The 26,726-nt window shown below is 45.4% G+C and overlaps 5 protein-coding genes across 8 annotated transcripts; 2 read left to right on the top strand and 3 right to left on the bottom strand.

Annotated features, from left to right (window-relative positions):
* Window positions 1-110: 110 nt before the first annotated feature.
* On the bottom strand, window positions 111-7,036 carry Raf (serine/threonine kinase raf oncogene). The gene has a single exon (XM_076429840.1). It carries the CDS (start codon window positions 6,336-6,338, stop codon window positions 4,005-4,007), a length of 2,334 nt encoding a protein of 777 aa, XP_076285955.1. The 5' UTR covers window positions 6,339-7,036; the 3' UTR covers window positions 111-4,004.
* A 1,077-nt stretch (window positions 7,037-8,113) lies between these two features.
* On the top strand, window positions 8,114-9,968 carry LOC143211933 ((3R)-3-hydroxyacyl-CoA dehydrogenase). Its single transcript, XM_076430087.1, has 4 exons — window positions 8,114-8,380; window positions 8,848-8,964; window positions 9,056-9,434; window positions 9,752-9,968. Exons 1-4 carry the CDS (start codon window positions 8,350-8,352, stop codon window positions 9,966-9,968), a joined length of 744 nt encoding a protein of 247 aa, XP_076286202.1. The 5' UTR covers window positions 8,114-8,349.
* A 5-nt stretch (window positions 9,969-9,973) lies between these two features.
* On the bottom strand, window positions 9,974-11,034 carry LOC143211929 (deoxynucleotidyltransferase terminal-interacting protein 2). The gene is made up of 2 exons (XM_076430072.1): window positions 10,814-11,034; window positions 9,974-10,735 (listed from the first exon to the last, which is right to left on the bottom strand). Exons 1-2 carry the CDS (start codon window positions 10,908-10,910, stop codon window positions 10,047-10,049), a joined length of 786 nt encoding a protein of 261 aa, XP_076286187.1. The 5' UTR covers window positions 10,911-11,034; the 3' UTR covers window positions 9,974-10,046.
* Window positions 11,035-11,098: 64 nt separating this feature from the next.
* LOC143211841 (26S proteasome non-ATPase regulatory subunit 5) lies at window positions 11,099-13,832 on the top strand. 3 transcript variants are annotated; one of them, XM_076429877.1, is made up of 3 exons: window positions 11,099-11,230; window positions 11,413-11,914; window positions 11,992-13,832. In XM_076429877.1, exons 2-3 carry the CDS (start codon window positions 11,733-11,735, stop codon window positions 13,322-13,324), a joined length of 1,515 nt encoding a protein of 504 aa, XP_076285992.1. In that variant the 5' UTR covers window positions 11,099-11,230; window positions 11,413-11,732; the 3' UTR covers window positions 13,325-13,832. The 3 variants fall into 3 exon arrangements, with proteins under 3 accessions (XP_076285992.1, XP_076286001.1, XP_076286012.1); XM_076429886.1 differs by having other exon boundaries at window positions 11,114-11,230; window positions 11,417-11,914; XM_076429897.1 differs by having other exon boundaries at window positions 11,134-11,446; window positions 11,533-11,914.
* Window positions 13,588-26,445, bottom strand: LOC143211816 (nose resistant to fluoxetine protein 6-like). 2 transcript variants are annotated; one of them, XM_076429819.1, is made up of 10 exons: window positions 25,613-26,445; window positions 17,010-17,296; window positions 16,681-16,856; window positions 16,362-16,516; window positions 16,056-16,190; window positions 15,412-15,971; window positions 14,828-15,133; window positions 14,589-14,763; window positions 14,101-14,243; window positions 13,588-14,006 (listed from the first exon to the last, which is right to left on the bottom strand). In XM_076429819.1, the coding sequence occupies exons 1-10, from the start codon at window positions 25,914-25,916 to the stop codon at window positions 13,878-13,880; spliced, it is 2,370 nt and encodes a 789-aa protein (XP_076285934.1). In that variant the 5' UTR covers window positions 25,917-26,445; the 3' UTR covers window positions 13,588-13,877. The 2 variants fall into 2 exon arrangements, with proteins under 2 accessions (XP_076285934.1, XP_076285941.1); XM_076429826.1 differs by having other exon boundaries at window positions 16,056-16,157; window positions 25,613-26,444.
* Window positions 26,446-26,726: the final 281 nt, after the last annotated feature.

Genomic DNA, 26,726 nt, shown 5'->3' with positions numbered 1-26,726 from the left:
AGTGTTGAGTATAATGAAACGATAGGAAATAATGATATACTATTGATTTCGAAATTAAGAGTTGGCCTAGATCGACGGGTTCTAATATAACTAAGAGAGAAGAAAGTAGATTCGTTACATGAAGAGTCAATTTTTTTTATTTTTTGTTCGTTTTTTCTTTTTTTGGTTGAATACAATAATCAATCGGTGGTGTCACGATTGATTGAATTAAGTATCTCCAATCTCAGCCACGCCATCCTGTCACAAGACACACGTTACGGTTGACAGCAACTTCAGCGTAATTTGACCGAGAACGAAGCCGAAATTGAATGACGACGACGCGATGCAACGACGGTCGCCGATCGAACGAAAACATTACGGCGGATCGTTTGTTCCGTGTCGGACCCGTACAGAAATTTCGTGGCGGGATTCGGGGAAATCGGATCAAGCGATAGTCAAGCTTTATAATCGTACGTATGAGCTTGGAATTTAGTTTCGAAACGATATCTACTCGTGGTTTCTGCTCGTTGACGATCGAGTACGACACGAAAACGCGTTCAATCGCTTGGAACCGCGCGAAAACCGTTCTACGTGTATGATACACATCGAAGCAATGCACAGAGGAATGTCTTCCGAGAAAACAATGTTCGAAAATTTCACAATGACAAACAGGAATATCGATCGCAAAGGACGCAAGGCTTTGGGCATCGAAAGTTTACATTCTCATCCTTTACTCGACGATTTCTTAGCATTCAACCGAATTGAATTTTTAATCGTTTGTTCGTGTATCGTCAGGACAAACAAATAATACATTGGTCACAAGAGTTCGCGTGTAGATATATGGTTAAAACATTCTCTCAATACATAGAAACTATCGAGATGTCAGTACATTGTAAATATATAGTCTTCTCGAGGCTTTTCCATTTAAAATACCAAACTATCGAGTATATCTTGGAAAACGATTAAGAACATATCAACGACCCGTTGCCCGACGTCCTCTTTTGGCTTTCATTTTTTTTTCGTCGCTTTTCCGATATTTTTTTTAGCATCATTAATTATGTTTCATGGTTCACTGTTTCCCTATTACGAGAAAGCGTCATTAACGATGACGAGTGCGTTACTTTGCTCCAGTTAACGCTCCCGTCGTATCGTTTCACCCCCCTTCTTCCTTTTATTCTCTCTCTCTCTCACTCTCGCGCTCGAACGCGTTCTTTTTATCCTACGATTCCGGAGTTCACGTCATTTTCCTAACTCATTCTCTCTCTCTCTCTCTCTCTTGCTCTCGATAGCCATCGCTTCTTTTTTCAATTTTAACGTTATTCTCCTTTTTTTCACGTTTTTCTCACTTTCGATCGCAGTTCATCACACTAAAGATTACGCCATAAATAAATAAATAAATCGGGGATGCCACGTGGAGCTTTAGAAATAAGATCGTTTTCATTCGTTTCTAACTAGCGAATTTCGAAGATTTGCTGTTAGGCCTTTTTCACGGCCGGGAAACGGCGGCACGGAGTTGCAGGAGCGGCCCGTCGACGCTCGATCGAATCAACGACAGCGTAGAGACGTCATCGATGACGCTACACCGTCCCGAAGATTCTAATTCTCGGTTTCGAAATATTGGCACGCTCTCGCGGTCCATTTCGCGTACACATTTCCTCCGTACTTATTCGCTGCTACGAAAACCGCTGTATCAAACACGTTCCAGCCGTAACCAAGGGAGCTTAAGTCGTCCACGTGTAACAGAAAAGTCTTCGATGCAAATACCAACGAATGGCCACCCACTAGCAAAAAGTATTTCATAAAACACGCTTACGTGAACACCGATCAAAGCGTTTTCTACGCACATTAACCCTTTACAATCTAATTTTCATTTAAATACAAATTAACCTTCAATTACTCGCACTCCAATTTCTGGTTACATGGAACTTTATATCGCTCCGATGTAAATAAATTTTTATTCAACGAAATAACTACTTGAATGCAAAGTAAATATTTGCTAGTGTGATCGACACCTTTGTTTATAATTTAGTTAATACTAGACTGCGGATTTTTAAAATTGAAGACGTCAATATACGATTTCTCCTCTATTAAAATCATTAAGGGAAGAAATAACATTCAATTTAGTTTCCATTTCTTGCAATCGATGCAGTCAATTTTTATTTTGCATGAAGATCCGCAGTCTAGTAAATACTATATGCGAGTAATGGAAAGTTAACAATAAATTTGAGATCTAAACGAAATCGGAACTTGACGCGCAAAGCGAGAATTGACATTAGCGATGCATAACCTCTTCGATTTACGAGGAATTAACAGAACAAGATCCTTTCGCCATATTGCGGCCGAACATGAAATTAGACTAAAAAATATTGCTATATCGGTATGTATCGTACGGAGTTGACGCACCACCTACCAGCGATTGTTTAACAAATTTGAAAAATCTATGATTCACGGCAGATTAATGTAGTCTGAGTACATTTACGATAGTTTGCGAGGATAAATGATTAAGAAAACTATTCGATTGGATTGTCGATAGATCGAATTATTTTCGTCAATCGAAATACTGTTTGCCAGAGGTGAGCAGTTTGTAATCCGTCGATCTCGAAGTGAAGTTCGCGCTCCTTCCTGCATCGCGAGTCTCGAGGGCCGGTGCGAAAAGAACTTACAAAAGATAACGATAAAGATTAATAAATAGAAAAGTGCGAGGAACAATACACAAGTCGACTACAAAGTTGTTTCGATAAACGTTTCTTCGATGCGCTTCTACATTACGAATCAACAGTTCTCGGTTGACTTTCGTTTCGTTAAAATCGTCGGACGACGAACTCGTTAGAACTTTTATATCGATAGGAATTGAATTAGGCCTTGATCATTGGCAAACCTTGAAAAAGTACATGAAGCCAAAATGACTCGCAAGATCGATCCTATTGATCGAGCAATGAGTACCACTTTTTCCAGGTCTTTCGTTTGTTACTCCAATGTACTGAAAATCTTTTGGTACCGTTCGAAAGAGTATCCCCCGGTATTCAACTCACAGAATCAAATATAAAGTCGGTCACAAAGGTTTATGTCCATCAGTCGAATTTCAAGTATGTCTATATTCGTTTAGAGAAACGAATTAAATTTTGTTATTGTAACATGACTAATAATTATACGAACAAGTTTCGTAATTTTATGTTTTAATAAAATGTGAACCAACCTTGCGACCGACTGTCCATAAAATTAAAAAAAATCAGTCGGTTATGATAATTAGTATGGCGAAGAACTACTAAAAGAAAAGAAGATAAAGGAAAAGATAATTCTCGTAGAACGTAATTGTTGCGACTATCGCTAAAGAGTGTCCGTTAGTTAGTTTACGTCGATAATACGTCGAACTTTCTGGCATTAGACTATAAATTATAAGTTACTGAAAGGAACAATTCTCGTGTGAGCATATTCAAGACGATATACGAAGGAAGAAGGTACAAAAATCACTTCGGTCGTTGCAAAAATACTTCCACAGATGAATGACGGCCCACGCGAATTAAATGCCGTTTACCTCTATTACTTACTTTATTTTTACATCCTTCACAAGGATTCCGCAAATGTAACAGAGACACCTCTACACAGGTCGCGCGTTGTGCATACGCATTTTTCTAGAAATATGCGTTTATACAAGCGCGACGGGGGGACTCTGTCAAATAAAAATCCCCTCCTCACGCGCAGATAGTAAGTTTTGTAAAGATAAAAGCTACACCTTCCTGTTTAAGATGGATGTTCTTTTCTCTCTCCCTTTGTCTATTTCCTTCTCTGTTCTTGTTTCTCTTGTTACTTGCATGAAGCATTTTTATAATCACATTCTACATCGAGCAAACGGATGCAACACAGTCAAAGTGTAGTTCGAAAAGAATTACGTAGATTGTTCGTAGCTATGTTTATTACGATTTTCTCCATTGAATTATTTAAATATCTCAATTTACGGGAACTGCGTCAGACTCAGACTCGGATTCAGACTCAGACTCATTGCTCATCGCCGAATGATATTCCTATTATATATTCCCACCGGAAGGATAAAAGGAGAACGCTCCGAACTGGAAGTTCACTGGAGTTTTTGGTGATGCACAGGTGTACAAGAAGTCGTCCGATTGCAACTGCGTCCTGTTCAAGTTCGGCTCGGACGCGGATCTGGTGATTTTCGGTAAACCTCGCGAAAGACTTTCTAAACTAGCTAGGATCTGTCGAAATATCGGTCTCTCTTCTCTGGAGAACTTGATGCTGTCCTCCGTCAGTCTCTTCAACGCTTTCGGAGTATCCGAGCGTAGCTTGTTTAGATCAGGACGTAAATTACCGCGTCCGACCATGAACAGTATTTGATCCTTGTTATTAATGTGCGAATACGGCAACTGGCTGGCTAGCAATTCGAATAAAACAACACCGAAAGCGTAGACGTCCGACTGGAAGCTGTATGGGTTCTCCTCTTGCATTCTGATCACTTCCGGTGCCATCCACAGAATGGATCCAGTTGGTTGATGAAATTGCTGGGAACCGGACCACCTGGTCTTCGCAGTGGCCAGGCCAAAATCGCCGATTTTCACGGTGAGATCGTCGTGCAGAAATATATTATTACTTTTTAAATCTCGGTGAATGATATTTTTCGCGTGCAAGTAGTCCATACCTTGCGCGGTCTGCCTCCCGATCTCTATCAGCGTGAACAGGTCGAACTTCGTTTCGAATACATGTAAATGTTTATACAAAGACGAGCCCTCGCACCACTGAGTAACAATTGCGAGCTGTGGTTTGCTAACACATCCCATGAATAACAGGATATTCACATGCCGTGTCTTTCTCAGGACTGCAACTTCGTTTTTAAATGCTTGTAACTGAGCATCGGTGGGTATCTTAACGTTAAGCATTTTCACAGCTACAGGACCGTGCCAATGAGCTTTGTATACAGTCCCAAAGGATCCAGATCCGATACGAGCTCCTATTAAAATCTCATCCGCTGGAATTTCCCAGTCTTCTATAGATTCCCTAGGTGCTAGAAGATTCTTCGAGGATTCGTCGGCTGACCTCGCCCTTGGTCGTTTCGGCCTCAAAGTACTTGTGGGACTAGCCTGCGTCGATTGACTGTGCTTGGTCGGGCTGCTACCAGGAGACACTGCACTCTGAATGATGCCAACGGGTCGACCTAAACTCTGAGATCTACTGTATTCGTCTAAATTAGTAGAATCTCCGCTTATCTTCACCATATTGAAGCATACATTGGGCGCAGAGCTCGAACGATCTTGCTGTCCCAAGGAACGCGGATGCCTCTGGGTTCTCGAAGGAGCCAGAGACGGCGACACGCTTCTGCTCAAACCATAATCCCGTGGAATCTGCAGGATGCCAGCCGTACTGTCGAGATTGTGCGCCAATAACGCCTGATAGTAAACATCTTGCATACGAACTTGATGACACAATGCGGGAACACCACCTGCACACCTTTGATGAAATCGATAATTACACGTTCTACAATAAAATCCGTGAAAGATCATTTTTTTACACGAATCGCAAAATGCCAGCGTGAAGAAAGTCTTACGCACATAATTGTGAGACATAGAAGTGGTTATGGGAAACTTATCCAGAATCTCCACAGATATTTCGTCGCAGTCTAATACAGAGATATCCGTGTCCCAAGACGTCAGATATTTGGAGTTGTCAGCGCCCAAGATATATACCACGCACATTTCGGTGGTCAAATTTCTCAATTTCATCGCCTTGGCCAGAGCGTCTCTCAGTGGCAGTCCTTCCCTCACTTGTATGCTGGTGCGTTGTTGGTTAGGTAGGTACGCTCTGAGTAGCGACCTCGTAGGTAGTCTCTGCCCTCTGAGATTGGCATTGGCCTCACGAGATTCACTCTCCGATGTGGAGGCACTGCCGGATACTCTGCTGGCATTCAACAACTCGTTCAGTTTCTGCTCCTTGGATTCCAAGTCTTGCAACTTACTGGTCAGCTCCTTGTACTCGTTCACGTATATCGACGGTGGTTCCTCGAACCCGGCGATATGGTTGTTCAAAGCATCGATATTCTGGCGAGTAACGTGTATCACATTCTGTATATTTTTCAGTTCGTACCTCAGAGGATCCGTGTCCAAGTAGCCGTCCTCGGAGTCGCTGAGCTCTCCCGATTCCGGACCGCTACCCCGTGAAGAGGACATCGCTGGTCGTCCGGGTGAATGCGTGGACTTTTTCCTCGGTCGACGCCGATGCGAAGGGAACGGGGAAGTCGAGGACAAGGAGGACGGCGACCCGGCTGTCGCAGCCTCGAACCTACGACACGAAAGCTCCGTGTACGCGTTCGCACGTACCGCCGTGTAATATCTCTGCTCGCCGATCACGGCCATCTTCTTGCTCCGTCAGGCAGCATCCTGAGCCGCTGCTGCTGTACTCCGGAACACCTTGGCAGCCTCGGTACTACACCGGTTACCGCCGAACTTTTCTCTGCTTTTCTCTCTCTCTCTCTCTCTCTGGTTAACACCGCGACTCGGCTTTCTCTGCACGCCGCTCTATCGCACTGTCGCTCTCGCCTCTCGCGCGACTCACGGACACGGACACGGGCACGGACGCGTCCTCGTCGCACACCTCTTTCTTTTCTTCCTCTTTAGTTAGATTCTTTTTGGTTCTGTACGGACGCGCTCCTCCTTGCTCCTACCTTGACGCTCTTCCTTCTCCTTGTTACGGCGAGCCGAGTTGAACCTACTTTCCGATGCGCGACTTCACAGCATACGCCGTCGTCTATCCTCGACTCTCTCGGCCATCGAATTTCCACGCGATAGAACGTCACGCCAACCTGTTTCTTTCGTTCGTCTTGTTTCGAACCAGCGATCCGCTGGTTCCCGTGATCGACCAACAAATTCTTCCGTTTCAACCTTCTCTCTCGCCTCGTATCCCCCCCTTTTTCAATACCTCTTCTCTGGAGCCGTTCCGAAAGAAAACTGGCACGAGCGATGCGGGAGCGAGGACAGAGGCGCGGGGCTATGTTTCTTGAAGCGCCGGTGCTGCCAACCGTTCCGCCCTCTCCCGCTCATTTTCTTCCTGTTCCGACGTTTGAATTTTATCTGCGTTCCTCGCACACTGGTATCGTAATATCTGTAGCTGCAAGGAAAAACGACGCTTGTCACAATTTCAAAAAATTTCAGTTTACGCATTAATCGAACTTTATAGAAAAAAGTCGTCAAAACAAATTCGAAAGGCTCGAAAAATAATGCAATTTAACCGATGTCCTGTGTCAACTATCGACAATATGTATCGCAGATATGTATCAATTCATTTAATCTTGAAAACTCCTATTCCCGTTGTCCTTTTTAGGTAACAGAACTCGTAACGTTACTAGATTTCCAGCTTTCACGTCATCGAATCTGATGCTGCAACAGTTCGACCACAGACGATGTACTTTATCGCACACGTTGAAGGTGCATTTTCTTTAGTAAATGCATCGCTAACGGTTAACTTTAGCCAATAATTTGATTAACCCTTTGCACTTGGAGCTATTTCAACTGGAAAATCAAACATTTCTTCCTACCTAGAATAATTCCATTCTATATCATTTTTTTCATTTTATAGATAGATATATGAAATTGCCAGATGTAACACCTCTACCAATACTTGAATGTTTAGTAATTGATTAGATACCAACATATTTAATCATGTAAACAATATTTTGAATAATGGTACAGCAATTTTTAGTGCCGTCTCAGAGTCACGTGATACCACTCGAGTGCTAAGTGTTAATTATCTAATTTTCCTCGGAAAATTATTTTCTCGAAACGCTGTTCTAATGAAACTGATTTTATCCGATATTATCCGACAGGATGCTTTTTCATCGCTTCGATTTTTTGCATTTTATTTTATTTATTTTCTCGTGTTTCAAACATAGCTTTTCCAATTACAGTTCGAACGCTTCGTAAGCTGTACGTGTACATATATTACGTTTATGTATTTCGTTACTTATTGCTGTAGCATTGAGAGCTCCGTTTTCAACCCCGGCGAGAACGGTCCGTTTCGAGTAGGAATATAATTCAAGTTCAATTTTTCGGTAAACATAGCATACTACTCGCGTTGCGTTTCTGACGTCACTGCAGACGTACATACTTTGACGTCAGCAGCATATGGTACGGGTTACCTAGGTAACACACTGGTACATCCTAATTGGTCCGCTGCTCGCGTACGTACTTGCTCGTTGCGCGTACATCCGACTATGGTTTTATCAAGGCAAAAAAGAACAGACTATTCAAAATAAAGGATGGCTCGTGCTCAAATTCATTTCTACAGTATCTCAAGATTTCTTCGTATTACGTAATGCGTATGCAGAATTTGACTTTGCCCTCGCCGGTAGCGTTACGATAAGCATTGAAGATGGTTGCTGGCAAACTTGCTTTTGTAACAGGTATGTATCGAAAATCGAATGGAAATGAACGTTTCGCTTTTGTTCGAACTGTTTAACACTAAACCTACCGAGCACTAAAAGCGATGAAAATGTTTTAGCTTGCAAAAATGACGAGACTCTATTTATTTAGATTTCGCGCAATTTTTATTACAATATGTGCTTATGGATAAAGAAATTCATTGAATCAATTTCTATGCAAGTAACTTCATCATTTCAATAATTGTAAGATAAAAAATATAAAACCGCGGTCATTTGACCGGCAGTGGTAGGTTTAGTGCAGTTTAGTGTTAACAGGTGAATGTTCGTAGTGACAAGCAATTTTTTTGTTCGGTATCTTCGTATACGAAACATTTTTCGAGAAATTTCACGATTTTCCAGCAGGAACGCAAAGAAATATTTAAACAGAATTTTAAATATTTCTAGCACATCTCAAGAGTGCTAAGGGTTAAATGTGTTCTAATTTACAGGCGCCGGTGGTGGTATAGGTAGAGAGGTTTGCAGAATTTTGGCAAATCACGGAGCCAAAATTATTGCCGCCGACCAAAATTTGAAATCTGCTCAACAAACTATTGACTCGCTGAATGGTCTGAATACGAAAATAATTAATTAAATACCTTTCCATGGATATATTCTTGCATTTACTGTACATAACGATGAACCATTTCTTTTATTCAGACACCAAACATCATCTGGCTTTAAATTTGGATGTTTCCAGTGAAAGCAGTATCAAGGAAGCATTCAAGAGTGTAACAAGTAAATATACCAAGCCACCGACTATTATAGTGAATTCTGCAGGCATCACACGCGATCAATTTATTCTGAAGCTGACCGAGAATGATTTTAATGAAGTACTCAATGTGAATTTGAAGGGAACATTTCTGGTTATACAGTCTGCGGTACAGCATATGCTGGAAGCTGAAGCAAGCAAAGATGGCTCAATAATAAATCTGAGCTCTATCATCGCTAAAGTGGGAAATATAGGGCAAGCTAATTATGCTGCATCGAAAGCCGGTGTCATAGCTCTTACAAAGAGCGCTTCCCTTGAATTTGGGCAGTAAGTTTATCAACGGTGATAATAACTAAGGCTCTTACTATCTTGGATATCTGGGTTATAACAGTTCTGATAACTAGACAGCTGATTTTATGCATTTATGACAACAATGAGTATGCGTATCTAAAAATAGTAAAAACGTTAGAAGAATTTTAAAATACTATTATATCGTTTTCAACCTATTAAACAAATTAAGAAATAAAATACATTTTCATTTGACTCCAGTTTGTTGAAAATAAAGTAAAAAATTCTTATTTTGCATAAAGATTCACTGTCTACTGGTAACAAGTATTAAAAGCGAAAATATGTCTTTCTTACAGATTCGGCATTCGAGTTAACGCCGTGTTACCAGGTTTCATAGAAACTGCCATGACAGAGACAGTGCCTGACAATGTAAAACAGATGTTTATAAAGAGAATACCTCTGCGTAGAATGGGACAACCAGAAGAAGTGGCTGAAGTAATAACATTTTTAGCATCTGGCAAGAGTTCTTTCATCAATGGCGCATCTATAGAAGTTACAGGGGGAATGCATTGAAAATATATTTTTTTACGTATATATTTTTTTATAATGAACTATAAATATATTTTATACAAGACTCGCACGTTAAATACGTTATTTTTTCTTTCCTTTGAGCCTTTTCGCATGTTTGTGAGCTTTATAGTGCAACTTTTTCTTTTCATCAATGATTTCTTTATATTTTCTTTTATTGTACTTGGCAAATTCTGCATCTGCCATAAGCTCGTCCACGATCGTTTGCTTACGTTCTTTCTTTGTGAGACGGCTCGAATAATAATCCACAGGCGAATCAAGAACCTTACCAATTTGGAAGTATTTGGGTAAAACTTTCAGGTCGTTCTTTTTATAGAAATGTTTCGGATCTAACACAGATCTCATTTGAAGAACTTCGAGATCATGTTTAATCTCTGGTGTCATCTCGGGCGCGCGCATGTTGAACCAATCTTTGCCCTTGGTCTTTTCACGTTCCTTGCGTTTCAATAATTGCAGTTGCTTTTTACCCATTCTGCCAGAAGGCAATGATTCTAGTTGCTCGATACCAGGTTTTATCACGCTTTTCTGAAGTATTTCATCTATCGCTGTTTTGTTGTTCGTTACAGCAACTGGCTTTTTCGTTGACTTTTTCTTTGCCCTTTTTGTTGCCTTTTTCTTCCGGTTCCAACCCATCTCAACTTCAAATTCTTCGAGATCGATGTCTTTAGTATTGTGACGCTGCTTTTTCTTCGACGTATCAGCGTTATTGATGAGATCTTCCTCGACCTTGAAGAAATTTGACGATCGCCTTCCTGTGAATAAATATTATTAATGGGTCTAATCTGTTACAAGTTTTAACCTTAAAAATGATTGGAAACAGTTCGAGCTACCTGTCTTCGAAAAGTCTAAATCATCTTCGTCGCTTTCTATCAACTGATCCCTCGTCACCAAATTCGCGTCACCTCTCGTATCAATTATTATATCCATTATCGTTGCTCGAATTCTTAATTGTTTACATGCCAAATATTTCGTGTAAATAGACGAGTGTCCAGTTTGCAGTTTGGTTATGTTCAGTTATGTTCCACGATTGTGTGTTTCGTTTCGTCTTCTATTCCATAGACCATATAAACTTATAGACCCGGCTTTAGATAACGTACCGTGCTCCAAGATTACTTCATCTACTTACCAGATGACGGATGTGGGCAAAGTGCTATAGTCTGTTGAGAAGTCGCAGTACCACGAAGCTAAAGTGTACTTATATATTTAGAGGGGAAAACAGGGGAAAAGGACAAATATTTATGGAAACTGTAACTGATTTTATTACTCGTTCATTTTTAGTTTACTCTTATTATTTTCAATGTGGCTGTATAACTCATTTTCTAAGGATCTACATAAGCATACTATATATTCACATGCCGTGATTGCCGTGTCTATGAATTTATGTGGAGACTAAGCTTGAGCCCAAATAACAAGATATTTTTTCTTTTAGTCAGGCCGGGCCGGGACCTGTTTTTCTGTCATGGGTCTGTGATCTGTCATGAAGATACTTACTAGCTGGTTATGACCGAAGATGTATTTCAAAAAAATAATATCAGTTCGACGTCGCCAGGTCGAGAAAATTGAGGGGAATTAGGTACCCCCTCCTTGACCAGTGTACGGCACGGGCACCGTGGTCTACGGTCTTAGTGGGGGACGTTGGAGTGTGCGCATTGGTGCGCATGGTGCTGGAATGGGATAGTAGAAGGGGAAAAAGAGGGGAATGTGTGAGCTCCGTTTGGAGCTCAACTGGCGACACTGAGTTCGACGACCATGGCGGAGTGGTTGCAGTCAAGAATTGTTCGCCTGGGCGAATTAAATTCTGTAGAAGAGAAAAAGGATGTTTTGACGGAGATCAAAATCAGATTGGGAAGTTTGAATAACAGAGAATCCGAACAAGTCGCTCGGACTCTCGATTATGGTCAATTGTTTACTCAGTTAACCTTGGACGATAGGTACAATGACGCCGCTAATTTTTTACAATTACAATAGTTTACAATAGTTTAATGTCTCTCTACTTTTTTATTTTCAGTGAATTTGTGAATGAAATATGCGATATTTTAAAGACACTGTTTACTCTGTCGGAGCCTGGAGATGTACACGAAAGATACGTTACTCACATGTCTCGGTTGATAACTCATTCCGATGCTGTGGTCAGGTCGCTGATACTACATGAAATATTGTGCGTCGTTTCCAATCCTCGGTTGCTGCCACTGTTGCTTACGGATACAACTTTATTACTAGACGTCATAAATAGAATCTCGGATGACAATTTGACTGTATCTAAATGTGCGATGCGTATCATAAAAGAAATTGGCAAAAATGCGAACGAACCGCAAATGAAACACACCTTTGAATTATTAAAGAACTATACTAAATCGATAGAAAAAGATGACACCGTCAGTTTTCGCATCTACGAAGTTGTAGTAGACATAGCGAAGGCTTCGAAACAGGGACTAGATGCTGCCGTGCAATCTGGATTCTTAAACAGTTTATTCGATACTCTGGAAAGCGAGGATATATTGCTTCAAGTAAACGCGTTGGAGGTACTGACGCAACTGGCACTAACGGAAGATGGATTGAGCTATCTGGAGCAGCAAGATGTACTGAGGAAGCTAGTACAAAAGATAGCTCAAGCGAACGAGAATCCACTGTCGAATTTGTTGATTCCAGGATTGATGAAGTTTTTTGGAAATGTCGCGCGTCATTGGCCTAACGAAATTTTCTCAAAATATCCGGTTGTAGTGTCCTCGTTGTTCGAGGTGATAGAGACCGGGGACCAAGCTCTTCTCGGTGTTGCACTGGACACGCTCGGACACGTTTCTGTGAGCGCAGATGGTAAATACGCTTTGCAAGCTCTAGGAGACGCGATGCCATGCGCGCTAAAGAAAATTGCAGACGTTATACAGAAAATGCCCACGGCATTAAGAATTCGTGGATTGGAAAATTTAGCCCTTATACTGGATGTGAAGAGGTCGGAGCAAGACAACAGAATTCTATCGTTAACGAAGTCGTGGTTCGACTGCCTTTGCGATCAACCGCTGGGCGTGATCGTAGGAATATGCAGGCAACCGTTCGCAGACATCAGACAAGCAGGGTTGGAAGTGCTGGCGGTTATAGCGGCGCAAACCTGGGGCCAGGAGTATATATCCGTTTTCCCGGGACTTGTCGAGTTCTTGCTAGACAGAAACATCGAGAGCTTCAAGGAGTGCAAGGAAGCGAAATACGAAGTGGTCAGACAACTATCCCAGGCCGAGTCGAACATATTCGACGCGAGCACCATGCAGAAGTTTGTAGAATTCGTGAACCAAGGACCACACCATATTGAAATCATTACCGAAGTGGCAACGGACGGAGCCCTGTAAAACCTGTTACTTTTTTAATCTTGTTATTTCGTCGGACCAGCGTTTACAAAGGCTGAGAGCTCTTTGATGGACTTTTTATAAGAAAATATATATTCCTCTGTCTCAAATTATTTTTGAAACTTCCGATTGCGATAGCTCGAAACGTTTCTCCGATGCGTATACCATAATATGAGACAGAGGGAGCATGTATTAATTTATTACACATACAAAAACGATACGATCGAGAGAATGCATTTTTGCGGGGAGGTGAGAGTGAACGAACATACAAAGACAAATAATTTATTTTATATGTAACAGTACATACGAAAAGTTAAGACTAACATTAATTTTGCGACAATTCACTCTCTCTCTTTCTCTCTCTCTCTCACTTTCACTGTTTCTCTCACTCTTTCTTTCTCTCTTTTATTGAGTTTGTAAACTCTTCCTAGTTGTTCTCGCATCTGTGTTCGCGAGATCCTTTTTCTTTACATCAGTTACAATTAATTACAATAAAGACGTGTATAAATAATTTTGACGTGTGTGTTCTGTTCAAAAGCTACAAAATATCACTGCCTTATTGTATACGTTTCCGTTTCTTCGGAGAAAGTATCTTCAGCATGCTCACTATAGGGGCTTCGAAGGATAATGATATAATAAAAGACAGCACGTAGGATAGCACCATTTGTCCAAGAAACGTGATCGCCTGAAACATAACCAGTCCACTTTATGATTTTTTTTCTCTCGAAAAAGAGCGAGTAGCATCGTTAATACTATTTTGTTTTTTCCATCAAGCATACCATAGTGTAGTTCCCTAAGTGAAACGGCGAGTCCAAGTTCAAAGCTGTTAGCCGGATCACGAGCGGATGTATCAAGTAGGCGCAATATGTTATTCTGCTAACTGGGTACAAGATCGGTGCCGACAGGATACTGTTAACACACCCTGTAAACATTGGATCGGTTACTATCCGTGATTTCAAACAACGTTGATGCGCCGACGATGCTTCGGTACCAGACTAAGCCTTTGATCGTATATTTTCCTTTCGACGCGGTGTCGGTCTTGTCAGAAAAATCGAAAAATTTCCGAACCCAAAGTAAATATCATTTGAATCGATGTCGCACGGTAGTTCGATAAAAGTGAAATTGTCTCGGGAATATTTTATTTTAGACGACCGAAAAAGGCCTGAGCTCAAGAAACTGGGAATTGGCAGAATTTGCTTGGCAGAATGAGTTTGGAGGAACGATTAGGACACATAGAATCCCGGTGCTTAGAGGATAAACGGTTTACCTCCGTAACCCGTGCTGCAGGCGATTACAATCCACGATAAGCCGAGCGCCCAGACGCTGTGGCTCAAGGAGGAATAAGCGGCGGCCATCAGGGGGCTGAGGTCTGCTTCGTACAAGCCGTAGAGCAAGCTGAGAAGACTGGCCGAAGAGAGGAGCCAGCCCACGCAGACGGTTGTCTGTAAAAGCACGAAGGTTCGAATCGGTGGTTCTCGAGTTTCTTGGGAGGTGTTGATCGTTTACCTTGGTCATCTTTATCTTGCAATTAGTCTTGAACAGTAAATAGCCCATCGACATGCCTATCAGATAAGGTCCCAGTCTGGTCCACGGTTTGTCGTAGATCTTGTCGAAGAGCGCTAGAGGATCATCGGAGCTCGGCATATGGTTGTTGACCAGGGCGATGTAGCCCGTGGTCAGCCAGGAGCTAAGCAGTAACGTAGTTAGCGCGAACGTTGCGATTTTGAAGTGGTTCGTCGCCAGGACTAGTATCACCGCTCCAATGACGTAAAATTGAGTGTCGTCCGCGACGTACCAACTCCAGATCATGCACTGGAAAGAAGTCAGGGATAAAGGACCGTCTTCGCTATCCTACGGCAGAATATCTGCCAGAGTATTTCGAAAGAGTCGCGCCAAGCATCGAAGGTAGAAAGAAATGTAACCGGTCAAAGTGTCCTTGTCGACGACCTTGTTTGGTCACGATCGGAGTTCTATCTACGACGCGGGGGGCGTGGCAAGGAGCGCGAGAAAAGAAGAAAGAAAGAGAGTTGGCGCGCCCTTCGAACTGCGGAGCGCGCGCCGATCCTCGAAAACGACGAGATAGGACTCACCATTTGGTCGACCGGGAACAACGTATTGATATAAAGTAAGTTCCTCCACCAATAATTCGGACAGTTATAATGATCCGCGGATGGCGGCTCGAACACCGAATTCGAGTGGAACCATTTCATCGCAATCTGAACCACTGCCAGCACGTACATGTACGTGGCGGTCAACCTAAAGAATCGGTACATCAGCAGCCCGATAAATTTCAGGCTGCCGGATACGAAACCCCGTGTACCCTGCGTGAGCGTCTTCAGGTCGCCTTTCGCGTTCGTACGGAAAAACAGGAAGCTGACCAGTAGCCCGCCCATGAAGAAGAACGTGTCTACGCTGAACGCGCCGTTCGTGATCGTCTGGAATAAGAATTTCCTTTCGACAACTTTCCGGTACTCCATGTTGTCGGCGTACTTGAACGCGGTGATGCACGTGTGCCCGAGGATCACCCACGCCATTGATATCACCCGGAGGCCGTGGATGGTGCTGATCGTGTCCCCGCCGACTTTCCCATCGCAGATAATCTTCACGTTCGCGGGAATCGAGAACGACAGCAGCAGCTCCTCGATCACGCCTGCAAAACAAATTCGAGACCAGGTTCCTCTTTCCATCTTGTTTCTCCCCCGAAGCAATTTGTCTCGAGGGATTCGCTACTCACTGAATTTGTACACCTCCGGTGTACTCGACCGTAGGCTACCCTCGTGATCGTTGTTATTATTAACCGGTAATGGTTGGGGAGCGCCAATGATAGCTTCAGCCGCTGGAACAGGAAGGTAGACCTTACCTTGAAAAGCTACGGAATAACACAATAAAAGTGTGTCACTGTCTCTGCTACTGTCTCAGTCTTGTGATAGTCTGTAAGTGTTAGTGTATCATCCTGCGTTGCGATCGAGTGTTATCCAGATGGAAAAAGAGCAAGGGAAAGAGAGAAAGTTTGATAGGAGACGGTGCGCGCGTGTCTTACCACTTAGCGACTTTTGATTTCCGCCGGCTAGTTGCTCGAGCTTCGCGTGCCTCTCCAAATCGTAGATCACGTTTCTTCGAGCGTATTTGCGCGTCACGTAGACATCGTATCCGGAACCGATCGCCATTAGTACGAAAACTCCCATGCTTATGCCCCTGTAAAGATTCTCAGTATGTATCAAGACCCGCCGCGAACTCCTTTCACCGCGGAGTCTATTCGCGCTTTCGAAGTAAAATCTATTTGTCGCTCGTACACGGGCAAACATCTGCTGTCTAAAGTCTAATCGCGTGTAGATTAAGCAGTTTCGAATGGAACGTACATCAGCGCCCAGAACACAGGATCTTCGTACATATTGTACATGTTATGTTGGTCCCGGACTTTCTCGATGATCGAGTGGGTCGCCGCGAGTTCGCTCGCGGCCAGCTTCGCTATCACGGGGACATCGAAGCGGGTGCACGAAAATGGTAGACACACTCCCAGATAGATAGTCCTGGTCTGTAAAATAGACAACGTTGCGATTACTCGTGTACATTTCAGAACTCGCCAGATATCGGAGTTTATCGGAGAATCTTCGTGCCGAAACTCTATCTCCGTATGGAATCGCTGTTTCGCGCTCCGAGTCGCTTAATTTGCATGCAAACCATTTACCACTGGAGACACGGTGGCATTTATCGAAATCGTCATCATGTAGAAACCGAGCTTGTACGGCGGCTTGACGACTGTCGACTCGGTCCAAAGGTTGTTCCCGCTGAGGCCCGAGTTCCTCTTTTGCGGTTCCGTGTTGAATTCCGCAGCCTCCTCCGTCGCGGAATTCGCAACTTCCTTCATTTTCTTCACATAGTTCTCGTTGATGTAGACGCACTCGGTGGAGGAACCGACGTAGTAAGAGTTCCCCCAGAAGAAGCTATTGGTGTAACGGCCCGAGGCATCGTCCGCTGCAGGGAAAACGTATTTCAATGGAATACCTCGAATGATTAGCCATGCCGCGGCAAAAGCACGGCCTATTTTTAGTAAGGCTCGCGAGAAGATTCGTCTAATTTCTTGATTCACGAGCGTGCGACGACACGCTCGTGCCTCGCTCGCTTGTTTGAATTGGGTCTCGCGACAAGATCCACGCGTTCAGAGGAACCGAGCGTATATAATTAGAAAGAAAAACGAACGCGAATCAAGAATCTGGAAAAGTGGCTTGTAGGATCGCTAGCATGGACACGGTGGTACGCGCGTGCACATTGCTGCCGCGTTTTATGGCGTTGGACGACTAGTCGTAACCAATGACCCACTTTGCCAGTCAAGACACTTTCCCTTCGACCGACCACTGACCATTTCCGGATCTCTGTTCCGTCGAAATTCCGTCGAAAGCGAACAACCGTGTTACGAGCCTCCCACCGACGCAATGCCAACGGAAACGAAATTTCTTCAAGACGACGAGAGAAACTTGTATTTTTGTCTCTCGGCGATCGAGATTATGTATACATATTCCGTTTGGCTCGCGGTCGACACGAATGTACCACTGTAGGCGTTCGTAAGAGATTTTCCGAGGAACAATTCTCGCATAATTTCGCGCCGGTTAATACATAATTTTCATTACCAACGAGGATTACAACACCCATCGAGAGAGTCGAGTATCCAGCGATTCTCCGGCGAGACTTTCTATTCGAGAAGAAAGTAATATTATCTAATCATGGTCGTGGCATGCCGAGCCTAGAGCCGCGCCGATCGGATTTCTACAGACCAGGCCGCGCGAGTACGTGTTGTACTCTAATCATGGGTCCCCGTTGCGTTAACGATAAATTGCGGTTACGGGATAGAATTGCAACGTCATCGTTTCACGCGGAACGGGCACCGTTTCCATCGAGGCATTTCGTAATCGGCTTCCGACGACGCGACGCGTCACCTGATTGGGCTGGAGCAATGTCATCGGTGAAATCTCTCCTCCCTTCTCGGAAAGGATCGGTTTCTCGTTGTCGGTCACGATCTCTTCCACATGCGGGTCCAAAGTCCCTAATTCGAACGCGGTCCTCTCTGTCAGAAATTCCTCAGCGACGACGTTTCTACGCAAACGAGCGGCAGATGGTACCAAACCCTGTAGCGGCGTTCCTTTTGCTTGTGCGGTCATAAGTTGCAACGCGTTCCGCCAATCATCCGGCATGAACGAAATTTGTCCATCTTGCATTGCAGCCTATGACTGCAGAAGCAAAAGGGGCAAAACCGAGCGCGTGTGGCGGTTGAAACGGAACATAGTCGCCGCTCGTGCCAACTCCATTGAGCCCAAGAACGGGGAGAAACTAATTGCCGATTCCGTCCGCAGGGAATCGGTGCTCACGCGTTCGTCGCGCGTCGAAATTAGAATGACAATGGGTCCCGACTTGTTCGCAGGTCTTCGCGCGTGCTCCTGTTCAAAGTCAAGTTCGACCGTGGCACGTGACTCGTGTCGTTTGCCCCTCGATTCGACGGCGAACGTCCCGCCAGCGCTGCGCGATCTAATTTCGCCGTAACCGGGTCTTTGCTCAGCGAGAAGGTTGAGCAACGAGGATACGTTTGCCTCGCGGGCACTCCGCGCAGCCTTCGATCAGCATCAAGGTTCCTAACACATTGCTCAAGGAAAACGAGACGACCGATCTCCGGCAACATTGGGGTCGCGCGTCTTTTTCTTTTTGCCGTAGTTCGATGTTTTCGCGGACGACACGTCATCAGCGGGAAACGAATTCGATAGGTTACGCGACCGGTTTGCACCGAGGTCTGCCGAGTAGAGCGTTGCTCCCATGGTCGAGGTTCCCTTGGCAAAGTTCAAGGGCTATCGCGATCGATGTTGCTCGAAAAGAAACATTCGGCCACGGTACACTGGCCGCCGCACTTTGTTTGCCGATCGACGGAAAGTATAGGCAGCTCGAAAGTCTTATAAATAGGGTGTAATTCCAGGTAGCCTTGCAAATCTTGTTGCAGGACCGATCTCCGTCTGCAATGCAGCTGCGAAAGATCGATGGAAACGGCGCCGTAAAGTAGGTTAATTTCGCGTTTACCGGTCGCGGCCGCGGTCCGGTCCGGTCCGGTCTAAACGATCGCTTTCCTTTGACGTATTGTCGTTCGTTGACCGTGACAACGGAATCTATCGTCTATTTCCGAGCGATCGAACGTGCCGAACGCCGCGTTCCGGATGGCCGCAGGGAAAGTAATTCGGAAAGAGAAAGGCTCTCCTTTTTTTGCATGGAGAATCGTTTCGCAACACCGACCGGGCCAGGGAAGACGAGTTAACCCGTCGACCGTGTCTCACTTTCGGTGCAAGTACTCTAAGGAGGCTTGGGCTTCGGTGCTTTCGATTTCAACGGAGTCGGCCAGTGTCATTGCTGGCCGAGAACTCTGCATTCCCAAACATTTTTAAAGCGAGTAGTCTCGTTTCAGGATTACAGGGGTGCGGGATACGCCTTCTCATTTCGCGACAATGCAAACATGGGGGTTTTCAAAAGTAATTTGCATTATTCGGCAGCATGTAGCTGTCGCAGCTTTATGAAAATAGCTACATGCGCAGCTTTATGCTTCCGAATAATGCAAATTAGACGTTGTAAACGTAAAAGTAGGACTTTTGATCTTTCATCTAGCGCTTTCGACCACTGGAAAAGCCCATCTTTGCATTATCGAGAAATGAGAATCCTGGAAACGAGACCACCCCCTTGAACAGTGCAATAACACATCTCACATTGGATGATCGGACGCAGTCGTTTGCAGCCTACTAACAATAAATACCCTAAGTAGGCGCCCCGCTGGACATTCCGTGGCCCCTTTCCGGTCCATCGAGAAGTTTTACGGTTTTTCCACGTAGGCGGGTTTACTGCCGCTGATTACGCGGAGATAATGCGTTGTCAAGATACTTAGGTGTGCCCATGCGCGATTCCTCGATCGGTTCGTCATGTTCGTTCGAAGTATTAATAGAGCCGCGGCGAAACCGTGACGCGAGGATGTCTTTTAACCGATTCGTTGCGCAAGCGAGTCGCGCGAGCATTGCGCGGCTTTCAGGTAAGAAAAGAAAGGAGAAAAAGAAAAATTATAACGCGCGCGCCACTTTTCCGCTTCGAATGGAATGCGAGACGCAGCGGTGGCACGCCCGATGCATTGTCCTGTCGCGGCACGATTTCGTGATGGTTGCGACAATCCGATCATTACGTTTTCTTTCGATAGCTGTGTCCCATAATCGGCGATCGGTCAACGAAAACGTCGAACGGGGTTGCGTTTCCTCGCGTTTCCTAACCGATATCGGTCGATTTGCCAAGACGAATTAATTACAGTCCTTGGCCAGCCAGCCACGCTGTCTGAATCGCAAGAAACCAGACTCGCCGATATAATTATCGTGTGCGCACGAGAAGCGGTCGGAAAAATTGTTCGAAACATCTCCGATGACCAGGCGGACATTAGTTTGCGAAAAAAGGATTCCCGCGGTTAAGAAAAGGGCTGTCTCGGACGTGTAACAGATAATTGATGTTAATACAGTCTCCGTAATTGCAGGCATCGGAATTGCCGGGTTGGTTACTTAACAATTTCCTGGTGTTGCAATTTTTGCGCTCGGTAATATATTTCGGCGGTTGCGTAAGGAGACCGTATGTCGGTGCACAAACGCGTGCACCAATGCTTTCTATTCTTCGCTAGGTTTTTACTTGACGCGAACCCATAATTCGCGTCGACGTCGTTACAGGGTAGGTTTTCGTGTTAACGCTAATCTTTGTCGAATTTTCAGGAGGCTGTTGACGCCGATGCCCATGGATACGCGTTCCACTCGACCGTTCAAGTTTACGTCGATGGAAACCTGTTCACGCGGGTGAAACACGTAGAAAGTACATCACGGTATATCTGCTTACATAATACCACACCGAGGCCCGCTACATTAATCAGACGAGAGCACAGATCGAATACAACCGCCTCGCTTCGTCTTGTACTCCAGAGGGTGCTCTAACGCGTTGCGCAACTCCTGAGGGTTCGATTTCCTCGGCCGAACGCGCGCAAATAAGCCGGGCTATTTCTTGAAACGAGGTTCGATTTCCGAAATAATGTAGTATTCTTCTTTCAGATCAGCAACTGCATCGTGCGACGCCAGAACAACCTGTAAGACTACCGGTTACACAACTAAAGGTGTATCATTCGAGATGAACGTCTAATTTCCTACCGAATCTTTCTCGAAAGCAAAAAGAATGTATTTATGAGATTGTGTATTCTTTTCTCAAACCAACAACTGCATCGTGCGACGCAAAAGCAACCTGAAGTACTAGCAGCTGAGAAACTAAAGGTATATCATCCGAAATGAACGATCGTATAATTTCCTATCGAACCTTTCTTGAAAGTAAGAAGAATATACATATTTCTGAGGTTCTGTATTCTTCTTTTTCAGGTAAGAAACTATGTCGTGCAATAGAAAACGATCCGTAGAACGCGGTGAATCGACGACGGTCGGCGATCAGGTGCTCGGACGCGATCTAGGAAGTCTACGGTCGCGCGGGTTCTGCCAATAGCGAGTTATATCACTGTTATTAACAAGAAAAACAGATGCAAAAGGATCAGGATTATTCAAGAAAAGTCGGGTTACGTGAAAGTTACGCTCGCAAGCCCGGCTTACACGTAATCCTTTCTCCCGGGTCCGCAGCCGCAGCCGTTGCTGGTGCCGGGGCCCCGTTTTTTTTTTGTACTCGGCGTGACGTAATTTCGATAACTGTGGCGGTTTCTCTGGTACGCCGCCGGTGCGGTTCCTCTCCGCACGCGTGACTCTTCCTTAAACTTTCTAACGCTGCCCGTTGCATTCGCTGAACGCCGAACGCTGACGCTGCAGATGCTGACGGAAGTATTCGCCGGGCACCTCGTGCTCGATCATTACCCGGCGGCCTGTTCCCGATGATTGAATTGCGGTCTCAAACATTTTTTCAATTTCTCCCGTGACTTCCTTTCACTTTGTTCAAGCATCGTTAGCAACCGATTACTAGGCTGTGCGTTTTATGCGGTCGGATTTTGTTTATTTCAATTCATTAGCTCCGTTCGATACGGTTATGATACCGACTCTCCGTCTTTCACCGGCATGCTGCGCAATGGCGGACAAAATAATCGGAAAACGGAAGAAATAAATAGCTTTGTCATGTTCGACCAAAGCTGTTGTTAATGTAAAATTTCAACGCGCGACTGTAGTTGGACCATTAAGATAAAAGATACGGTTTTATCGAACTGCCGCTTCTTGCGATCGAACTGGAGAATTGCTGTTTTGCAGAAAGATCCGCCCGACTCGTCGCGAGTCTATCATGTTGCTCGAGAATCTATCGCGATCACTTCCTCGTTCGATTAATTTCTTCGACGCGAACCTTTCACCGGTTTGAAACGACTTCTCGCGTCAGGTTCGTAGACCGCGAGTCAGACGGCGAATTAAAGGTGAGAACGCGCAGGGCTCGCCGAGAGGAATGACTGGCTTCCCACAACGTCCGACACGATGCGATGCGACCCGGCGAGAGCAACTTTTCAAATGTCATATAACGGTATAATGCTCTGTGCCACCGCGCAGTACGCACCTTTCACCTTTCGCCGGACGCAATTGTACAAATTTGAGCTGCCTACGATGATAATGGAGCGGGCGGCATAGCGGCGAAGGAGAAAGTCGACGAATTTTGCAGCGGCGAAACGACTTTTCCGCTGGGAAATTGGGGGGAGTTCGTCGAGTCGTCGCGTCGCGATTCTCAGTTCTCGACCGGAAATAATAAACATTAGAAGATAATGGAGTCTTCGCAAAATCCTACGCCGGGAATTAAACGCGAGCCGGAACTTTCTACGATTATTCCTCGTCGGACCATCTTGTAAAGTCGGACTAATGAGATCCTCTTTTCCTCGGTAGAAAAGCGGTCGTCGCTCGTTATCCTCGCGTTAAGACGAACAAAGCTCTCCAACGGCGAGGTTTCGGGCTCGTTCTGTCGGAGCTACCCGATACCGTTCGTTCGTTTGGAAGATCTCAACCTCGTAACGGGATAGATGATGAAAGTGTTGTCGGAGGAACCAGTTGCCTCCACTTTAAACGGTATTTGCGGACTCGAATATTTAATTATTACACACGGTCTCGCTGGTCGCTGGAATTCGTAAATACGACGCGACGTCGAAAATAAATAACATCGTGCCCGCGTCGTTTCGAATACAACGAATCGGATAACAATCAAATATATACATAATTATTTCGAATCTTTCGTAAAGTCTGAATTTTTGATTAACGAATTCGTTCTGTAGCCGAAAACGATGCTGCAAAAAAAAATTAATTTACAGTGAAACTCGCGCGACTACAAAATCATGAATACAGCATAGCGCTGTGGCTTATTAATAGCGTAGGTTGTTGGGAACAAGAGGGAACCGCGACCTCGAGATTCGTAGGTGGTCGGCTACTGACATCGGACACGGAACCCTGCGACTCTTACTAATATCCATACTTGCTTGGTCCGGAGGGTCCTGATCTAATAATAGCTATTATTAAAGTATCCATTAACATCCTCTAATCGCAAATGGATCCTAATCCACGAGAGTACATGAAATAGAATTAATTTTTCATCGTGTACAACGCTCTAATCGCGGATTGACTGCGCAACCTATCCCCGCGCGTAAACGTTCATTTCCGATAGTTGTCTCGAGAGATAATATCGCTGCCAGCGAAGTATGTTTTCCATATTTTATAGGCGGCAGCGTTTCGAGAAGTCCGCCTCCTTAGTCTTTCTGCGGTGACTCGTTTCAACATCTGCTTCGCCTTTGCAACGTGATTTTTTTCGATTAAACCGCGTGCGTTTCGCCTAATCGCAAGCCAGACCGAACACCTCACGCTCTCCGAGCACTTCCCCCGCAAATAGTCCATGTGGTGCAATCGATATGACAGGGCAAAACCAGTTACGAACCGGCGCGACGCCGGTTTTAGACGATAGCACGCGAATTCGAAGTTCAACGAAGGAAACGAGCCATGACTGTTGCTCCCTTTTTTCTTCTAAGCCTCCGTCGCGCGTTTTCTTCGTCGACCGACGAAATACCGATTTGCTCAATTGGCTTGCGCAATTAACATCGCGAAGCGATAAAGATCGATCGATAATGCCCGATCGTTATGAATACCAAAGTATTGCGAACGGTGAAGCAACTATAAAAAGATCTAGTAACTGGAGTAATTGGTAGATACCGACGAAGAAGCAACCTGATTTCGTCGAGAGTCGACGCAACAGTCTGGAAACCTGAAAAACTTCTTGCCAAGGAGAACTGAAAAAGCGGTCGTCGCACCGCGCCGATGCGGAAAGACTCGCGTCGAACTTGATCTGTGCCGCGGTTGATCACCCTTTTCCGTAACAACAGAGATCCTCGATTCCCGATCGTTATTATCCTCCTGGATCTTGCGCGATCCTCCTGCCCGGACAAAGACGAAGGGACGACCGTGACCCACTTTGCCCTTTCACCGGCGCTCAAGGCCCCGGAGGAACGCTACACCCTTTTTGAACGGGAATCGGTTAGAAAACAGCAGGCACGATGCTTTCTCGAGGGGACATAGTCATGAATCTCCGAAGAGAGAGAGAGATATGTAAAAAAGAATGGAACGTGCAACCCTTGGACATTGCATGGCTGTCGCAACCGATTCAGTCGAGCGTCTCGATCGGACGATCCCTGGAAATGTATCTCGGAAAATCGAGATTAATCGATTGCACATTGAACGTTGATGCTTGGTCGAATGTTACGACGATGTCCAGCTGGATCGTTACCGAGGCGATCGACCGGTAGAGACTTTCGAAAAGACCGGAGGAAAACCGGCATTGACCGAGGGAGGAAACCCGTTGAAAGCGATTCGGTGTCGTGACCAGCCGCGGCAGCCGTCCATTGTGTCGCGAGAAGTGAAATTTCACGATGAAAGTAGACAAACCGGGAAGATTCCCCGGGAGGAAGGCAGATGTTCCTTCTCCACTCTCGATTTTCTCGCTTACGAAACTCCTCGAACCGCTCGGTGCCCGCATGAATTGCTCCCTTGTCGCGATTTCCCATTGCGGAACGGTTAAAGAACCACACACGGGTACCTTTCCCGACAATCTCGCTGCGTTTTCGACGGAGAAGACCGAAGGATCCGCGAAAGCATGCCTCGCACGGCAATTATGTCCGTTCCTGCTCCGTAACTCGCTTTCTATTTGTGTAAGAAATTTTTGTCCGGCAGACGAAGTGTCCGGCGCGCGTTATCTCGCGAGAGAACTAATTCGCTCGGCGTATCAGACTACTAAAATCGACTTTACCTTTCAGGGCCCATCCCTCGTGCCTCTTCAGTCCCTGGATGTACCTGGTGATATCTTTGGCGCACTGCTCCTGCACGGGATACCGTCCCTCGGTCCAGTTGCTGGCAAGATGACGCACGTTGAAGATATCCAACGCCTCCGACATGGTGGTCCAGTTGCTGTCCCGAACGTCCGCGGGAATCCTGACCACCTGTCCGGCAAGCAGATCCTGCGCCGGATTCTGTGACACGTTCGAGGAGGATCTCGCGGCGGAGATCAAAGCGAACGCAAACGCGAACAATACCGGGTTCCACGAGTGCTTCATTGTTCTAGGATACGTTTCCACTAATATGTATTATTATACGATACACCGTTGCAATCGAGTAGTCGGAGACTCGATCGATCTCAACTGGGCATGTTCGACGTCTCGAGGAATACGTTTCGGCTCTCCTTCGGAGCTAGACCCGCGACGATATATCACAGATACGGAGAATACGTGGTCGGGTGTCGAGTTCCAGCTTCGCGTTCACTGTCATAGACCGGTCGAGATCACGTAAAGCTTTGCGATCGTATTCTCGGGGTGTTCCGAGATGTTCCGTCGCGAATCACTTCCGTTCGCATCGTGAATGACACCGAGAGTCCGTTGCGCGCGACTGTGCCCCCGAAAAATCTCCGAGACGCGGTTCTCTCCTCTCGGCCTTCCGGAACGAGTCGATCGCGCCCCGTCTTATCCTGTTCTGTCTTCTCCCGTTTGCCTGTGGTTCCTCCGCGTTCGGTGTCCAAGAATCACCTAGAACGACGCGCGGCTGGCAATGGTAGAAAAATGACCTCGCCGGATGAATATCTTGGTAGTAATGAAAGTGGCGGAGTAGTGGTGGGGCAGCAAACCTCCCCGGTATCGAAAAGTGAACGCCAGTGGCGAGACACGTTGCTCCGACACGACGCGACACGACACGCGGCGAGCTTAAACGCGTAGTTAGCATAATGTCCGTAAATCGGCCAAGACGAGACGATGGCTGCGACGAGTCTCAGCCGCAAATCTGTTTGTCCGACCGACAATTCATCAATCCTTGCGTTTACTTCACGCGCATTGTCCCGCGTCTACATGCGGAACGAAACGTCTCAATTTATGCAG

Source organism: Lasioglossum baleicum, chromosome 1 (genome assembly GCF_051020765.1).
Source record: "Lasioglossum baleicum chromosome 1, iyLasBale1, whole genome shotgun sequence".
Lineage (NCBI taxonomy): Eukaryota > Metazoa > Arthropoda > Insecta > Hymenoptera > Halictidae > Lasioglossum > Lasioglossum baleicum.
The sequence above is the reverse complement of the archived record's forward strand: the minus strand, read 5'-3'. Positions and strand labels throughout refer to the sequence as shown.

Excerpts from the sequence above, each read along its gene's own strand:
- Raf (XM_076429840.1), bottom strand. The coding sequence starts at position 6,338 with ATGGCCGTGATCGGCGAGCAGAGATATTACACGGCGGTACGTGCGAAC.
- LOC143211929 (XM_076430072.1), bottom strand. The coding sequence starts at position 10,910 with ATGGATATAATAATTGATACGAGAGGTGACGCGAATTTGGTGACGAGG. Across the intron at positions 10,736-10,813 it reads TTTAGACTTTTCGAAGACAG|GAAGGCGATCGTCAAATTTC; the intron begins GTAGCTCGAACT and ends ATTTATTCACAG.
- LOC143211816 (XM_076429819.1), bottom strand. The coding sequence starts at position 25,916 with ATGAAGCACTCGTGGAACCCGGTATTGTTCGCGTTTGCGTTCGCTTTG. Across the intron at positions 15,134-15,411 it reads TGTTCCCGGTCGACCAAATG|TGCATGATCTGGAGTTGGTA; the intron begins GTGAGTCCTATC and ends ACTTCTTTCCAG. Across the intron at positions 14,764-14,827 it reads GCAAGATAAAGATGACCAAG|ACAACCGTCTGCGTGGGCTG; the intron begins GTAAACGATCAA and ends GTGCTTTTACAG.
- LOC143211841 (XM_076429877.1), top strand. The coding sequence starts at position 11,733 with ATGGCGGAGTGGTTGCAGTCAAGAATTGTTCGCCTGGGCGAATTAAAT. Across the intron at positions 11,915-11,991 it reads CAGTTAACCTTGGACGATAG|TGAATTTGTGAATGAAATAT; the intron begins GTACAATGACGC and ends TTTTATTTTCAG.
- LOC143211933 (XM_076430087.1), top strand. The coding sequence starts at position 8,350 with ATGGTTGCTGGCAAACTTGCTTTTGTAACAG. Across the intron at positions 8,381-8,847 it reads CAAACTTGCTTTTGTAACAG|GCGCCGGTGGTGGTATAGGT; the intron begins GTATGTATCGAA and ends TCTAATTTACAG. Across the intron at positions 8,965-9,055 it reads AACTATTGACTCGCTGAATG|ACACCAAACATCATCTGGCT; the intron begins GTCTGAATACGA and ends TCTTTTATTCAG.